This window comes from Monoraphidium neglectum, assembly GCF_000611645.1.
Source record: "Monoraphidium neglectum strain SAG 48.87 unplaced genomic scaffold scaffold00592, whole genome shotgun sequence".
NCBI lineage: Eukaryota > Viridiplantae > Chlorophyta > Chlorophyceae > Sphaeropleales > Selenastraceae > Monoraphidium > Monoraphidium neglectum.
Genome location: NW_014013036.1, coordinates 7,868 through 24,146, shown reverse-complemented (window position 1 = coordinate 24,146; position 16,279 = coordinate 7,868). Strand labels below are relative to the sequence as shown.

General features: G+C 65.4%; 3 protein-coding genes across 3 annotated transcripts in view; 1 reads left to right on the top strand and 2 right to left on the bottom strand.

Moving 5' to 3' along the window:
• Window positions 1-273: 273 nt before the first annotated feature.
• On the bottom strand, window positions 274-3,564 carry MNEG_4312 (hypothetical protein; the record flags this gene model as incomplete). The annotated part of the gene is made up of 10 exons (XM_014047214.1): window positions 274-388; window positions 724-794; window positions 1,112-1,174; window positions 1,342-1,383; window positions 1,597-1,666; window positions 1,973-2,022; window positions 2,272-2,456; window positions 2,690-2,957; window positions 3,151-3,291; window positions 3,529-3,564. The coding sequence occupies 10 exons, from the start codon at window positions 3,562-3,564 to the stop codon at window positions 274-276; spliced, it is 1,041 nt and encodes a 346-aa protein (XP_013902668.1).
• Window positions 3,565-5,078: 1,514 nt separating this feature from the next.
• On the top strand, window positions 5,079-10,786 carry MNEG_4311 (hypothetical protein; the record flags this gene model as incomplete). Its single annotated transcript, XM_014047213.1, has 8 exons — window positions 5,079-7,174; window positions 7,383-7,736; window positions 8,019-8,081; window positions 8,303-8,422; window positions 8,689-8,838; window positions 9,016-9,345; window positions 9,508-9,670; window positions 9,986-10,786. The coding sequence occupies 8 exons, from the start codon at window positions 5,079-5,081 to the stop codon at window positions 10,784-10,786; spliced, it is 4,077 nt and encodes a 1,358-aa protein (XP_013902667.1).
• A 2,651-nt stretch (window positions 10,787-13,437) lies between these two features.
• Window positions 13,438-16,279, bottom strand: part of MNEG_4310 (Mitogen-activated protein kinase kinase kinase) — a gene marked incomplete at both ends in the record, with an annotated part of 8,056 nt that continues 5,214 nt past the window's right edge. The window contains 7 exons of the mRNA XM_014047212.1: window positions 13,438-13,701; window positions 14,112-14,189; window positions 14,459-14,529; window positions 14,820-14,952; window positions 15,216-15,305; window positions 15,556-15,587; window positions 15,915-16,272. Coding sequence (XP_013902666.1) covers window positions 13,438-13,701; window positions 14,112-14,189; window positions 14,459-14,529; window positions 14,820-14,952; window positions 15,216-15,305; window positions 15,556-15,587; window positions 15,915-16,272 — 1,026 coding nt within the window. The remainder of the gene's footprint in view (window positions 13,702-14,111; window positions 14,190-14,458; window positions 14,530-14,819; window positions 14,953-15,215; window positions 15,306-15,555; window positions 15,588-15,914; window positions 16,273-16,279) is intronic.

Genomic DNA, 16,279 nt, shown 5'->3' with positions numbered 1-16,279 from the left:
GGCCCGCGGGATGGCTGCGGGAGAGGGGAAATGGTAGCTCCCAGGGCCAGCAGGCTCAGCATTGATTTGAGATATGTTTTGAGGGATTGCAGGTGTTTTTATATGAGGGATGATCCATTTGCTGTGCTTGGTGGTGAAGACGTGTCGCAGGCAGCATCAGCCTTGTTTCAGCTTTGATGTGGCATCTACAAATGCATGCAGATGAGAGGTTGCTGTATGTGCAGCATGCATGCCGCTGAGCAGCAGACATCAGGCATGGTTTCTATGCAGTATCTACAACCGCTCACTGGCGTAGTAGCCGGGGGCCCAGAGGAAGGTGGAGAGGAGGAGGTGCATGATCAAGGCGGCCAGGGTCAGGAGCCCCAGGGGCTTGCGCATGTCCATCCACCTAGGGACCGCAGGCAGGTTGGAAACGCATGTCGGTTGGCAGAACGGCAGCAGGGAAACAGACAATGCTTCCGGCTGATGGTTTGATAGCCAGCTGGATGGGTGGGGGAGAATCGAGTCACAAAACAGGCAGTATTATTGAAGAGTGCACGTCCCGCAAAGAGGATGATGGGCGGGCGAGCCGCAAGCAGATGCGCTGGTGCTTTGAAACCCAGCGGGGCGCCCACATGATGGGAGAGCCCCCCCTCCGAGGGGGGCGTCCCTCGGCCCACCGACCTGTGCATCCAGCGCGGCAGCCTGATGGAGCCCCGGCGCATGGCCAGCTGCATGAAGCACACGATTGTGCCAGGGGCGTACGTGTACATCATGCCCCACAGGGACAGCCAGCCAATGCTCTTGTTGGTGATCTGAGGTTGGATTTGCGAGGTCGTACAGGACCAATTTGTCAAGGATTAGCCACACTGGTGTGGCGTGCATGGGGCCTTGTCCATCGACAGCGGACTCGTGGGCAAGTTGCGCATGCAGGTACCACCTGCACATAACATGCAAATGAGTTCGCCTGCAATTCGCCGGAGCTTTGCCCCTGGATGGTGCCGCGCCCTGAGTGCCCAATACCGCCATGGGCCCAGCGACAGGGTCACGAGGCAAAGCAGCCGGGTGCCTTGGGCGTCTCATTAGCAGCAATGCGGTTGCTTTCAGGCGCCGGCGTTGGTTTCCTACTCACCCACATCACGATGTGTTCCCAGGGCTCGTTGCCGTACTGGTTGTAGCGCACGGCAGTGTAGATCTGAAACATTAGTTGTGAAAGGATAGAAGGAGATGGGTCAGTACACCACATTGCGCAAACTTCATGCTGAGGCTGTTTTGATATCATCTGCACTGGCCCAGGACCACTCCACCCACTTCACTGATGTGAAATTTGGGACGAATGTGCAGGCGCAGATGAACACGCACCTGCATCAGCACCCAGCTGATAAGCATGACCCAGAAAGAGACCTGTTGAGGGAGATTTGCAGCAGGGCATAAGATCGGTGTGTGAGAAAGTGGTGGCAGGCAGGTGATCTTTGTGAGAGAGCTGACCCTCTACGCTATCTACTCATGCGGGTGAACAGAGTTGCTGTTATGCAGCTGTGATTTCAACAAGATGTTTGCCCATGGCGCAACAACACAAGTGCTGCAGGGCAGTCGCATGCACGAAAACAACCGCACCTGCCAGTCGGTGAGCACGCCGCGCTGGCGCGCCTCCAGCGTGGAGGCATACCTCAGGCCGGGGCCGGTCCTGAGTTGCCGAAGTGAACATTAAATCACCAGGGTGGGAACACAAGATTTTGGAGGACATTTGCTGTCGGATGGAATAGTTGTTGCTGCTAGCCTGCGGGCTTGCTGCTGCGCTGTGAGCAAGGATAGTCTGCAGTGCGCCAGAGGTTGCCAACAGCATTCAAGAGTAGGGTGCTGTCTTGGTTTGTTTGCACGCGCAAGGACGTCCCTCAGTCAGCCAGATGGGCTGAATCTGGGAACTGTGCAAAACAGACAGCACACTCTCACCCCCCTCCACACACACACACACACACACACACACACCTACCTGACTTCCAGGCCCATTGCCTGGCCCAGGGTTTGGAATGCTGCAGCCGCCTAGGAGGAGGGGGATTTTGGGGTGCTGAGATTGGGCGTTGAGCAGGGAGCTTGAATGCCAGCGCAAACAGAGCAGTGAAGGCATGCTGCTGAGTTTCGGCCCAATGTGCAGCGGCATCGCCCGACCAGCATCGCTCGGAGCCTGATGCTGCACGATTGGAGAAGCAGCGTATGCCAGGGTTGAGACAAGAGCCCAAAGACCCACAGGCAGAGGCCGCATGCTGCAAAGCATGCAGTGAGGCTCAGCACCTCGGGGCTGTCAGACGCGGCCACGGTCTTCATAATGTCGGTCAGCGGGTCCCCATGCAGCAGCATGTAGGAGGAGAGGTTGCACATGCTCTTGACGACGGCGGCGCCGGGGGCCACGCGGGACAGGCACTCCTGGAGCAGCAGCGCCGCGGACTGGGATGAGGCCGGCAGCACTGCGGTGCAGCCTGTCAGCGGTTTGCCAAGGAGCGGTCATATCAGGAGGCGGCCAGAAAGCAGTGAGGGTCGGAGAGGGGAGGTGGCTGGCGGGTTCCGGGAGGCGGCCTGCGAGGAGGCACAATGTGCACTAGTGCGCTTGCAGCCCCAACCCTCTCCGCTCGCACACACCGCATGCATGCACACGCATTGCAGCCGACGTGCTCATTGCCACCTGTCACCGCGTTTGCAACCCCCAACGCACCTTCAAACGCCTCAATGTCGCTGACGTCCTTGGTGCCAAACCCACCCCCAAAGGCCCCCTGACCGCCGGCAGCCGCAGCCGCTGCAGCACTGCGCGCGCGGTGGGCCTGGTCACGTGCGTCGGCGTCGCGCATGGCCGCGCCGACCACGGTCGCGACGGCCTTGGACGGCCTCAGGGCGCGCTTGGCGGGGGCGGGGGCGGCCCCGCCCAGGGTCGCAGCCATGTGGCGGAGGTCCTCTGGGGAGGGGTTGGTGACATCCACTACCACCTATCAATTCGGGTATGATGAGACCGCGCGTGTTGTCGATTGCATGCTCAGTATGGGGGGCTCACCAAACATGGTTGGCGTGGCGCGACTCATGGAACGTCTGTCCCTTGAAGCCGCCAGCCAGCCAAGGCGCAGGAGGCACCAGCTGCCGGGGGGCGGCAAAGCGGGGCACGCCTTGATCCCTGTTGCGCACCTTGCCCGCAAGAAGGGGCCCGTAGGTGTCGGCGAACGGCAGCAGCCCCTTGGCTGGGATGGCGAGGATAACGATGGCTGCACCGTCCAAGGCGCGAGGGATGGGAACCACAGGGCTGGCCTCGAGGCCTGGGAAAATGACCTGAGAGGGGTCAGAGAGTGGGGTGATGGGCACGGCGGGTTGCGCGGGACTTACCTACAAAAAATTTGGCCATCATGGGCAGGTGGCATTTGGCAGCTGAGCAGGCGATCTCGCCACAGTGGCGGCGGCGGCTGTGATCTCGCGCAGCCGCCGCCAGCTCGGCAGGGCCCCTTGCGGCGGCGGCGGGGCGTCGTGCAGCCGGCCCTCCCCCCCAGCACCCCTGCCTGCCACGCATACCTCCTCACAGTCGCCCTTAAGGGAGCGAGAGCCCATCTTGACATAGGCCCCGCTGCTCGAGCTGTTGATCAGCGCTGCGCAGCCCTGGGCAAAAGCGCCCGTCCCGATGATCGCCACCTTTGACACCATTGAATCAAGTGGCAGCCTACAGCAGGGCTGCCTTGAGCACCACCGATTGGAAAAGCAATATCGTGGGAAGAATTTTTCGCATTTAGGAGGCACATTTGGCCCGCGAGGCGCGCGCGCCGGACACTTGTGTCCTGCGCCTGGCGCAGGCTGGCGCACGCCCTCAAGTGACGCCTGCTTGCATGCTGGGGTTCCATGGCAGCATTTCACAACGTAATTACGATCTGTACGAGCTGTTATTGTATCAAGAAAGAGCCAACATCTGCTCCTCCCTGGGGCGATGCGATATGCATTTGTCAGCTTGTGTCTGCCACCTCCTGGCCCACTTGAAGTGCCATTGGCTCGCTGCAGGCACCCTGGCACCTAAAATGAATGCATCCTGCGCATCTTCAAATGCGCACTGCATGGGTGTTTACAGACTAATACGCTCTCACGCATCGCACACCATTGTGATGATGTATTGAGGACGGCTGCCACTGCAGTGGGCTGTGTGTTTCCAGGGCTGCGCTGCGACAGGTCAGCATTGCGTGGCCCTTGCAGGTCCTGGCCAACAAAAATCGCCAGTGGGTGACTCTGGACCCTTGCCATGACGGCGGTCCAAGGGGTGACAAAGACACAGAAAGCAACACAATTACAGCTAGACTATGTGTGATTAGAAACATGCAGTTTGGGGAATGGGTGGCGCAGCCCTCCTTGGCCTCTGGGCCTGTGCTGCGCGCAAGCTCAGCGTACGCTTGCCTCGCGGGCAAAACCAGACGCCCTTTGCTCGGCCAGACGCTGGTGCTGTTGACACTCGTTGCGCAATCAAAGGTATGCAGGCTGACTACCAGGCTACACTTGAAGGGTCGTATGGTGTCTGGCACTTTTCAGTCATCGCGTGGCCGCCAGGTGCCAGGTGCCGGGTGCCGGAGCGCTCGCTTGAAACCATCAACGTAATCGGCTCAACACGGTTGAGGATACACCTCAGAGTTGGTTGCAGTGGCAAAGGTGATCGTCTGCGCGCTGGCGCGCCTTGCGTCAGGGCCAAACGAGGCCCATGCGCGAGAGATCATTTGTCATTTGGCTGAGCTTGACCCCATGCCGCTTATGTCAAATCACGTTGTTATTACAGTATCGATGGCATCCACCAAACTATCCTGTCTCTATTCTGTAGGCTTTCAACGGCTACTGAGATTGCGCGGTGTCCCGGATCGCGAACAAGATGGATGATAACAGCCCGACTTCGGATGCGCATGTCGTCAGAAGCGCTTGCCATGCTCGCTTTGTTACAATGGCATGCGTGTTGACATCCCGTCGAACCACCAGCTGATGCAGGCCTGGTAGGGTCTAGTAGAGCGATGCAGAAACGTAGGGCAACCGGCTGAGGCATGTACATCGGCTCCTGAACCTCTCATAGCGGCGGCACCGGGCGACGGGTTCGCGAAATGGCGCACCCCAGCAAGAGCATCGCCACCACCCCAACAGAGCTGCGTGGCTCCCTGCCCGCGACCTTTCAAAGCTTCGCTAGAGGCACGCCGACAGACCCGCAGCGGAGGCTGTCTGGTGCTGTTAGCGAGCGCCTCGACACGCCAGAGGGCGAGGGCAGCACGCCAGCACGCCACGCAGGGCCGCCTGCCGCTGCGGCAGCGACGCCGGCGCTCCAGCCGGCGCAGCTTTTCCGCGATGTTGGCAGCCTGCCTTCGCCCCTCGAAATGGGCGAAGACCGAGCCAACGTGACGCCCCTCGCCTGCCCGCTCGGCAGCGGCATCCCCGGCCCGCGTGGCACGAGCAAGGGCAGCCCCCTTGCTTTCAATGCCAGGGGCAGACCAGCGCTTGGCGGGTTGCGTGCTTGCGGCAGCCACGCCGTTAGCGGGAGCCAGGGGTCGCCGGCGGGCTCGACGCCTGGCAGCGGCGGCGGTGGCGCCAGCGCGGCCGGCGGCGGCGGCGGCAGCGGTGTGGCGGGCGCGCTGCCCGGGCGTGGCGGCGCGGTCAGCGCGAACCGGGGCGCGTCAGCGGTGGTGGATTTGACGCAGGGTGCATTGGATGACGTCACCCAGGAGGCGAAGCTGCGGTCCCAGCAGCTGCCTGTTCAGCCGTCGCTGCTGCAGCCGCACGCACAGCCCCAGCAGCCCGGCTGCAACGGCAGCCAGTGGACGGATGATGAGGGGGTCATACATTTGGACTGCAGCAGCGACGAGGACGCAGCCGTCGAGCTGGGCGCGATGGATGGCCGCAAAGAGAAGCCAGGGGCGGAGAAGGCGGACATCAAGGAGCTTCCAGAGCAGCAGCAGCAGCAGAAGCAGCAGGTGCTGGTGCAGCAGCAGCAGCAGCAGCAGCAGCAGCAACAGCAGCAACAGCAACAGCAGCAGCAGCAGCAGCAGCAGCAGCAGCAGCAGCAGCGAAAGGAGGTGCAGATGAATCTGGGTGTATGCGGAGGCGGTGCTTATGGCAAGGAAGGTGAGCGGCAGCAGGAGGAGCCAGGTGCGCGTGTGCGTGAGGCGCCGGCTTCCAGCTCAGATCGCAGCGAAAGGGGCAGGGCGGGCGATCATTCAGCGGGTCGGAGGCCGCCCGTCGAGCCTCACAGCCCCCTGGCCGCTGCCCCTGGTCCGCCTGACGCCGCGAGCGACAGCGACGCCGCTGCCTGCGCCAGCGGCGCGCGCGACGGCAGCAAGGGGAGGTGGTGCGCCGCGGCTGGTCCAGCCAGCGGAGGGGCGCCAGCCCAGGCTGCAAGTTTGCAGGATGCTGGCGCCCCCGCACGGGTGCCGCAGCAAGCCCAGCTGGAGCAGCAGCATCAGGCGGCGCCCGGTCCTCCGGCGCGCACGTCCCCATCGCAGCAGCCAGTGCAGCAGCAGCAGCAGCAGCAGCAGCAGCAGCTGCGGCAGGAGAAGCAGCAGCAGCCGCCCCCGCCGCCGCAGCAGCAGCAGCAGCAGCAGCAGCAGCAGCAGCAGCAGCAGATGTGCCAGAAACCGACGGAGCCAGGGAGAAAGCGGCGGCGCGAGCACCCACAGCTGCAGCAACAGCAGGAGCAGCAGCTGCAGCAGCAGCAGCAGCAGCAGCAGCAGCAGCAGCAGCAGCAGCAGCAGCAGCAGCAGCAGCAGCAGCCGCCTGGCGAGGCTTTGCAGGGTCCCCAAGGGCGCGGGCAAGGCGAGTCCCAGCAGCTTTCGCAGTCTAGCCCCTGCCAGCGAGACCCACGAAAGCGCTCGCGGCAAGCGCAGCCCGCCTCGGCAGCAGCAGCAGTAGGGGCTGCGGCGGCCGCAGTGGCGGCAGTAAAGGCTGCGGCGGCGGCAGTAGCGGCAGTGGGGGCCGCGGCGGCGGGAGCAGCGGCAGTGGGGGCGGCGGCGGTGGGGGCAGGGGCGCCAGTGCGCAGCGCAGCCGAGGCCACCACTTCTACGGGCCCCAAAGCTGGCACCCGAGTGCAGATGAATGGCAGCGCGGGCCCGAGCGGGCCGGGGCTGGCGGGTGGGCCGGCCGCCGCGGTTGGCGGCGGCAGCGGCGGCGGCGGCAGCGGTCACGCCGACGACGAGCTCCAGCGGCGATACAGGTGCGGGCCCGGCCCTGCTGGGCAGGCCGCCGCGACTTAGGGCTGATGTCCGGCCTCTGAGCAACGCAGGGGTGGTGCGACTTGTCCTGCGCACCACTGCACGCAATGCGCGCACGCGGGGACGTCGCATCACAAGGATGCGGTCATCCCAGGCACGGCTCACCCGCTTGCTGCAGCACCTCATCAACCGCCCACCCTGCCATCGCAGCGTGTACCCTTTTCCCGCGGAAGCGGCCTGTGCTGCCGCCTATGTGGATTACGTAGAGCAGGGTCAAACCGTTGACCAGGCAGCCCTCGAGCAGCTGGCGGATCTGCTGCTGCCCGCCCAGGGCCCGCAGCACGACCCCCAGCCCACGCCCCCCTCCCAGCCGACGCCGCCGCCGCCCCGCCGCGGCGCCCGCGCCCGCCAGCGCGGCAAGCGGCCGCGGAAGGCCGCGCCGCGGCAGCTGTGCATCGCGGATGATGGGGGCTTCGAGGGGCTGCGGGCCTGGGCGCCTGCGGGTGCCAAGGTGGGGCAGTTTTATCTGCCGATGGTGGACCAGGGCCAGGGGGACTCTGCGAGGTGGGTTCATACCATCAGCCGGCTCGCGGATCGTGCTCGTGCAACCCGGTCGGCGAGCCGCTTGTCGGGCCGCCTGCCGCCACGCCCTCCGTTCGCCCCCACGGTCGGCTCTTGTCGGCGCCGGCGTTGCCTGCAACGTGGCTGTGGCGCGTGCTGGGCCCTCCCTCCCCACTCGTGGAGGCTGATCCTACCCCTGTCCGACCCAAATCTCGCTTAATTTCTTGTCCTCCCTGCGCTGCTTGATTTCTTCCCCCCCTCAAATATGCCCCGCAATCTCTGCAGCATCGTGTTGGTTGAGCTTCCAGAACGCCTGAGAGACGAGCTGCTGGACCCGCAGACCGCCAGGTCAGCATGCCCGGCCCCCCACCCTGGAAATTGTGTGCAGGCCCACAGCTGCCGCGACCGTGTGCACTGGCTGCGCCGCCGCAGCCCCCACGCATCAGACCCACCCCCGACTGCTCAGGACAGACCTTGGTCGGCCTTGGCAAGCAAGCTTCACTATTTGCAATCGCGCCACATCTGCCGCATGCCGTGCGCCTTCCCACCTCTCGCTTGCGCTTATGCAGGGAGGTGGAGCGCCGCACGCGCGTGGAGGCGGTGGCGTGCCGGTGCCACCCCTGTTACCGCAACCCCTTCCCAGACATCTCGATGCCGCAGCAGGGAGAGCAGCAGCAGCCGCCGATGTGGTGAGTGCGGCGCCCGCAGCCGCGGCGGGGCAAACACGGATCCTTGTGGGATGATTCCATGTTCTTGATTGACAATCGACGTTGGGCACATCCGTATGCGGAGCCTGCCTGTGTGCACGCGCATGCGCTCTGCACCAGCATGCCCACGCTCACGCACACAGCAACATGCACAGCGCCCCCGTGGCCCCCTCACCCCCTCGCCCTCACTTGAACACACGCGACGACAGCGCCCCACCAACCCTCGCGCCACGCTCGTGCGCGCGCAGCATCAAGGTGAACCAGGACCTCGCCCCCGGCCGCCTGGTGACGGTTTACTACGGCCGCGTGCTGACTCAGATGGACGACAGCGACGAGACCAGCGATGACTTCAGGGGGTTTGTCGGGCTGCACCACGTCTACACCTTTAACCATGCGCTGTGAGCATGGTTGATCCACGCACCCAAGTGCATGCGGATGGGCAGGGAGGCAAGGGGACCAAATGCTGCTCGCTCAGCTATCTTGAGGTCGTGGATGGCGAGCACCCTGCAAAAGTGGCAGGCGCGGGCGCCTATTGTGTGTCGCGCATAATCCATGCGTGCGTGCGTTGAACGCAGGCCGGTGAGGGGGCAGCAGCGGGTGGTGTACGGCCTCACAGAGGAGGAGGGTGAGGAGGAGGACAAGGGCGGCGGCGGCGGCGAGCTGGGGGACTCCGAGGATGAGGACGGCGGCGAGGCGGGCATGTGGGAGGGGCTGCAGCTCAGCACGCGCGGAAAGGCGCACCTCGACATCGCCAGCGGCAGCGGCGGCGGCGGCGGCGATGGCGGCGGCGGCGCCCGTGAGCGGCTCTGCCGCGGCGTGCTGCTGAACGACCCGACCTGCTGGCTGGACGACCCCGCGGTCGCCGCCCAGCCCTGCCCCCAGGGCGCGGCCTGCCGCTGCGACTCGTGAGCGCCGCGGCCTCTGCGTCCTGCACGCGCCCCGCCGCTCGCCACCTGTTGCCGCCGAGCCCGCCCGCTCAGCTCCGTCCCTTGACCCCGCTCACGCTCACGCCCGCTCATGCTCACGCCCGCGCGCACCGCTCCCGGCTTCCGATCCTCCCCGCGCAGCTACCGCAACCGCCGCGCCAACTGCCACGTGCGGATGGTGGTGTTCAAGAAGGCAGACAGAGAGCTCATACCCATGCTCATAGTGCTGACCAAGCGGCGCGTGGCGCGGGGCGAGGAGGCGCTGCTGAGCTATGGGCGCAAGGGCAAGGGCGGCTACTTTTCGGTGGGGCCTGCGAATGGGCAAGCCCTGCATGCGCATGCGTGCCCGCGACAGCTTCAGCTTGGTGGTCCGCATGCCTCTGCGTGCATGTTGGCGTGTGCACGCGTGTTCGACAGTTGAGTGCATCTGTGGTGCGCACGTGCATGTTCCGCACGCCGATCTGCGACGCATGCTGTGCGGTGCGCTCTGCGTCATCAAATCACGAAATCAGGCTCAACCCGGGCCACGCACAAGCACGCCCACACGCACTCACATGCTGTCCACTCCCACCCGTGCCCAGCCGCACACCCGGCCGACCCACGCATCCCGACACGACAGGTCTGCCTGCAGAACATCCGCCAGTGGCGGTACGGGGAAGACCTGCGGCTGCGCGCAGAGCGGGCCGAGGCCGAGCTCGAGGAGCTGCGGCGGCGCTGCGGCGCGCTCGACGCGGCCAACCAGCAGCTGCGGGCGGACGCCGCCCGCCGCGAGCGCGTGCCCGTGGGCACGCCGTTGGCGGCGGCGGCGGCGGCGGGGAGGCAGGAGGGAGAGCAGCAGGCCGGGCGCGAGGCGGCAGTGGCTGAGATGCGGGAGCGGCTGGCGGGTGCGGAAGCGCGGGTCCTGAAAGCCCAGGTGCGCGCCGCGGCGGCCGCCATGGCGCACGCGAGCGAGGTCAGGGGGCTGCGCGAGCAGCTGGCGGAGGCGCGGCAGGGGGAGGAGGGCGCGACGGCGCAGCTTGCGAGGGCGGCGCAGGCCGCGCGGGAGTCAAGGGAGGAGGCCGTCGTCCTCAAACAGCAGCTGTGCCAGGCCCTGGCTGCGCAGCGGCATGCAGAGGCCGACGCAGCGGATGCGCGCTCCGAAGCCCGCGCATTGCAGCAGGCCGCCGACGCGGCGGCCAAGCTGCTGGCGTCAGTCGCGTCTGGCGCGGCGCGGGCGGCAAAAACGCGGCCGCCGCCCGCGGCGGCGGGGGCGGCGGGGGCGGCGGAGGGCCCCGCGCGGGCTGCTGCGCGGCGCTCGAGCGCCGTTGGACGCGGCGGGCCTCGGGGCCCGCAGTGGGAACACGCACAGGAGGAGCAGAAGGCGCCACAGCAGGAGTACCAACAGCAACAGCAGCAGCAGCAGCAGCAGCAGCAACAGTAGCAGCAGCAGCAACAGCAGCAGCATGCGGGCTGGCGGTCATGAATGTGCGTTCAAATGAAGGCTGGCCCTGCGTGTGCAACAGGGCCCGGTGCAGCCGCGCAATGCATCTGCGCAGCACAGAATGCAACGGCGCGCTGCAGAACCCATGCCCTGCTAGTCTAGCTGGGGTAAGGACAATTCTAAGTGTTCAGTGAGTTCTGTCTCACAACCTTCACAACTCTATAGAACACATTTGTATGCATTGGATCCCTATTGTCATGTGGTATGTGTTCGTGTCTGTGTCTGCTATGTGGTTGTATTGCGGAAGAAAACGTCCCCACCCTCGTCCCGACTCCCTTGTGACCATGTGACCATGAGTAACATAGGGTGGCGTCGGACTTTGACGTGCGTTCACTGTGCAATAAGTCTCGACGTTGGAACTGCCGCAGAAAGAAGGGGCGCCTCAACGCAGTCCGGGTCGGCCGCCCTGCGGTTGCTTCAGCCACTGCACCGGTCAGCGTCGTGTGGTCGGGATGGTCATTCGGCATGATTTGAATAGGCGCTCCGCGGATCGTGGACCGTGGACAGCAGGGGCCAGGCGGGGGCAGGGCCATTCCTTGAGCCAGCGCGTCGCTCCTGCGCTCTTGCCTGCGGGTGACTGCTTTCGGGGTGGCCGGGTCGAGTCTGGGATGCACCACCACGGTCTGTTGTTTGCTTGCTGGAGGGAATGATTTGGGGCCGACGGGAGGGGTGACACTCGGTGGTGCCCAGTGCAGGACAGGTCGAGGCGGGCGACAGCGCGGTTGCCGGCCAAGCCCAGGCCAGGCGGGGCTTTGGCTGTGGTCAGTGGACAGGCATCGAGCTTGCGGTGGCAGTGCTCGTTGGCGTTGGAGCCCAGGGGGAACTGCGCTGCTGTGGTTCAGCAAACCGGTGTTGCTGCTGCTTGTGGAGGAGCAAGCTGCCTGCGTTCAACAGTGCGTCCTTTACCCAGGCAGCTGTTCATACTCTGGCAGAGATCAGCGCGACAAGGCAGCGCACAGACACCGACACAAGGCAGATAGGACGCACGACTTGAGACCCAACCACCGGTTGCCCACGCATTGTGCAGAGAATTCCATAAGCTTGACGCTCAACATCACGTCGATAAGCGCAGGGTCCGCGCATGTTGCTTGCGCATGTGGAAAGGCCAGGTGCACCCACATCTCACGATCACATACTTCAAAGCATCCCCCTAGAAAGCGTGGCAGCAAGCCTGCCTGCGTGCCAGCGGTGAGCGTTCAGCCCGCTGCAATCAAACGCAGCGCGAGGCAGCTGCATGATTGTGAAAGCTGCTAACAGCCCAAGGACATCCTCATGACGGCGAAGGTTTTAGATCCTTGGACGTCGCAAGGCGCCCTCTCAGAAAGGCAGGGCGCAATACACGCTTAGTGTGCACGACATGTAAAGGAGCCATGGGCGCGGGCCACGGGAGGGTGCATGAGTCTCGGTGGTAAGGGGAGGGCGACCGGGATTTGCAGGGGCCGGCGTGGGTTTTGATGGGCACTGCAGCGTGCTGCAGCAAGGGAGGGGTTCCGCGCGGGCGTAAACAGTGATGGGGCAACAATCGAAGCACGCAGTCGAGGACTAGCGCGAGCGGAAAATCCAGGGACACGCCAGCGCTGACGCACGGCAGGGGAGAGAAGGGGGAGGCTGTCCAGCGCGACAAGCCGCCAGGCACGCGCGCCCCAATGAGGGGCAGTGGCGTGTGAATTGATCTCTAGGGTTGCACTACACAAAGGTACGCCGGGGGCGGTTGTGCCGCGCGGGCGCTGGCGCGCCAAAGAATCAGAAAGCGGCCGCGATAGGGGGGCCCTGCGAGTTTTCAGACCGCAGGCGTACCCCCCCGATTGCGAGTGGGGACTCGGCACAGGCGCCGCCGCGGCCGCAATGGGCGCAGGCGCCGGGCGCCGCTCTCGTAAACTTCAAGCCATCTTGTTGTGATGCTCGCGCCGCACGCGTTTTGTTTGCCAAACATGGGCAGCAGAAAAGCAAGATGACACCTGTTGGGAGCCGCAGCGCTCACTCGCTGGTCATCGGCCCCCTTTTCAATAACCCCTTTTGACACGCACCCACAACTCCCCTTCCAAATCGCAAGCGGGACCAAAGATTGCTGATGACGATACCAAATATCACTGGCAAAAAAGCAGGTTGTCATTGCGCTTTGATAAGATTGGCGCACGCGGCGTGCAAGCAATGCGGCAGGCTCAGCAAGGCCTCGGCTGCCTTGATGGCTGTAATACGTCTAGATCAAGGGTCAAACTCCAGTGTTGACCGCAAAGCCTCTGGTCCTTGGAGCGCCAAGAAAGCAGGCGCTCCCGCAGCGGCTGCGTGCGATGGGGCTTCGCGCGGGGCGGGGGCGTGGCGCGTGTGGCGCGCCAGGAGGCAGGGGCAGGCACTCTGACGTTGAGAGTTGGTGCGCTGCCGTGCCCCTGCCGCTCCGAGCCACGCGTTTGCCGTCAAACAGTCCTCGTGCACCCGGTGTGCGCATCCTTGAAACCCAAACGCAATCCTCCGAGAGACGCGGGCCGGCCCGCGCGTCCGACCAACCAAGGCGCGGCCCGGCGCGCATGGCCCGGCCCCAACGCGCCGCCGCACGCGGCCCTCAGGAGGCGGGCAGCCAGCCAAGTCGCGCCTCAGGCGTCGCCGTCCCCGCCGGCGAAGGCGCCCTCAGCCCCTGCCAGCGCCTCCTCCAGCATTTCCCCCAGTGGCTCCAGGACTTCCAGCACCTCCCTGAAGGACGGCCTCTCGTTGGGGTCGCGCGCCATGCAGGCACCCGCCAGCAGGGCGACGCCCTCAGGCGTCTCCGACCCGAGCTCGAGGGAGCGGCGCTCCTGGACCACCGCGCGGACGACGGCGGCGTGGCTCATGCCGGCCCAGGGGCGGCTGCCGACGCACATCTGGGGGGGGGGGCGAGTTTTGTGTGTGTGTGTGTGTGTGTGTGTGTGTGTGTGTGTGTGTGTGAAGCCGCGCCCGGGGTGAGGTGGAACCACCCGGATCCCGGGAAGGGGGGGGGTGGCGTGGAGTAATCCGGCAAGGCAGGCCTGAAAACGCCAGGAGAGACAGGGCTGCGTCATGCTCTGGGCGGCGACGCCGGGGGAGTGGCGAGGCCGCGCGCCAGAACGGGGGTCTGGGGCGAAGCAGGCTATGCCCAGCTGGCGGCGACCGTCGCGGCATGCCCGTGCCCGACAACCTCCTCTCTCCCTCGCGCTGCGATGCGCGCGCGTGCGTGTGTGTGTGTGTGTGTGTGTGTGTGTGTGTGTGTGTGTGTGTGTGTGTGTGTGTGTTGCGTGTGTGTGCGCGCGCGCACCTGCCAGAGCAGCACCCCGAAGGAGTAGACGTCGGCCGCCTTTGACACAATGCCATGCTCCAGCACCTCAGGAGCCATCTGAATAACAATGGGCAGGGCAATAGGGGGGGTGGCGGCTGTTCAGAGAACGGAAGGAGCATGCGATGGGCCAGAGGCCGTGGGCGGGGCCCCGTCAAGGCTCATGCGAACCAAGGGGCGCGCCGTGTGAAGGGCAGCAAGGACTTGCCAGGAGGTCACGTGAGGCCCTCCCCCCTTTTGCCCGTTTCGCAAGCTCGCCCCCTTGCAACGACCACCACCTGACAGTGACGGCTCCGTCACAGAGCTGATCCCTAATCCAGACAACTCACGTGTGTCAGGGTGCCGTAGGTGGCCGTCTCGATGCGGCTGCCTTGGTCCATGACGCGCGCCAGACCAAAGTCTAGAGATGTGTGAAAACGCAGACGTGTGAATCGACACGAGTGAGCTCGTGAGTCGATGTGCACGTGTGTACTTGGCGCGCAGAAATGTTGGATTCCCCATTCTCAGCCCTGACCTTAATCCCCAAACATTAGCATTTTGCCTGGATGGTGACCTGGCATCGGGCCGTGTGCATACAGATGCATGCACACGTGGAGGCGGTGTTGTGCATCGCGCAGTGCAGCTGATTCCGATTAGGAACGGGAGTAAGTTGGGGGCTAAGGAGGGCCAGGTGCTGGGCGGCACACGCACCTGAGACCTTGGCCGTGAAGCCGCGCGCCGCCAGGGCCGCGTCTGGGCTGGCGCTGGTGAGCAGCACGTTGTAAGCCGACAGGTCCCCATGCACCACGCCCACAGAGTGGAGGTACAGCATGGCGGACGCGATCTGGGGTTTGCGGTTTCGATGGTGGGAGTCCGGGAAGGGTGTGGGGTCGGGAGGGTTGGGGGCCGCAGCGTCGCCTGTGCAGGTGCCGGGCTCCGCTTGTGCACGTGCGTCTCGCCGTCTTGCAGCGCCCCGTCCCCGCGGCTGCCAGATCCCTCGAGCTTCCGCTGCCAAGCAGTCCGCCTCGTTGCTCACGCGACAGCGGCGCAGCGGGGCGCGAAAGCAGACCAGTGACGAGCGCTCTGACAAACGTACGAAAAGCGCACCTCGCGGGCGGTGATGAGCACGGCCAGCAGGTCGGGCTCGGCGTTGGCATAGGAGCGGCCACTGCGCAGCCACCCGCGGTCGACCGCGTCCTGCGGGTGACGCCATCAAGTGACGTTATCGGGTGACGACGGGCGGGAAGGGTGACGTTGGCAGAGCGGAAAGCGACGGCGTACACCAGAGCCAGGACGGATGCCTTGTCGGCAGGGGCGCGCAGCGCGAGCAGTGAAGACGGCGGGTGAAGCGCGGCAGCGTCCTCGGCAGCAGCTGAGATGGGCGCAAAAGCGGAAAGAAGTGAGGCGGGCGTCGTATCGTAGCTTTGGCCCTGCCCGCGCCCCGCACCTGCAGGCAGCCCTTGTCGCAGTATTCCAGCACTGCAGCAGCGGTAGCGGCAGCGGTAGCGGTAGCGACGCAAGGAGGGGAGGGGGGGAGGGAGCAATGGCATTTGTCAGGCTTGAGGTGCGAGGCCGACGCCGAGCCGCCGGTCAACAAGAGCGCTGAGCCGGCTCCTGGACTGCGCCGCGGCCGCCGCCGCCGCCGCTGCTGCGATGGCCACACCCCAACAAAGCGCGGGGCCCTGCTGCTTCCTCACTTCGACGACGCTTCCCTGCCTCGCCGGCGCAGCAACCCTCCTCAGCCACTCCAGCGGCCCCATCCGCCCGCCCGCCCGCGCCCTAAACCCTGAATCCCAGCCGCCGCACCTATCCAGGTCTGTCCCTCCAGCCTGTCGCGCTCCCACGCCGTCATGGCGCTGGCATTGCTGTCCAGCGAGAGCCGCCCAGAGTCCCTGCCCCGCAGGCCCGCGTCGGGGCCGTCCACCAACTCGTAATCCGCCAGGCTCGACGCCAGCGCCTCCACCCCTCCCGCATCAGACGCCGCCGCCGCGTGCCCGTTGGTGCCGTTGGCGGCGCCGTTGGGAGCGCCGCTGGCGGCAGCTTCCCGGCAGCTGCTGGCGGGGCCGGTCCTGCGGGAGTCGGCGCTGCCGGCGGTGCTGCCCTTGCGGGGCGGGATGCTGAGGGACTCGCCCATGAGGTTGGCGGCCGGCTTGGGCAGGCGGGCCTGGGGG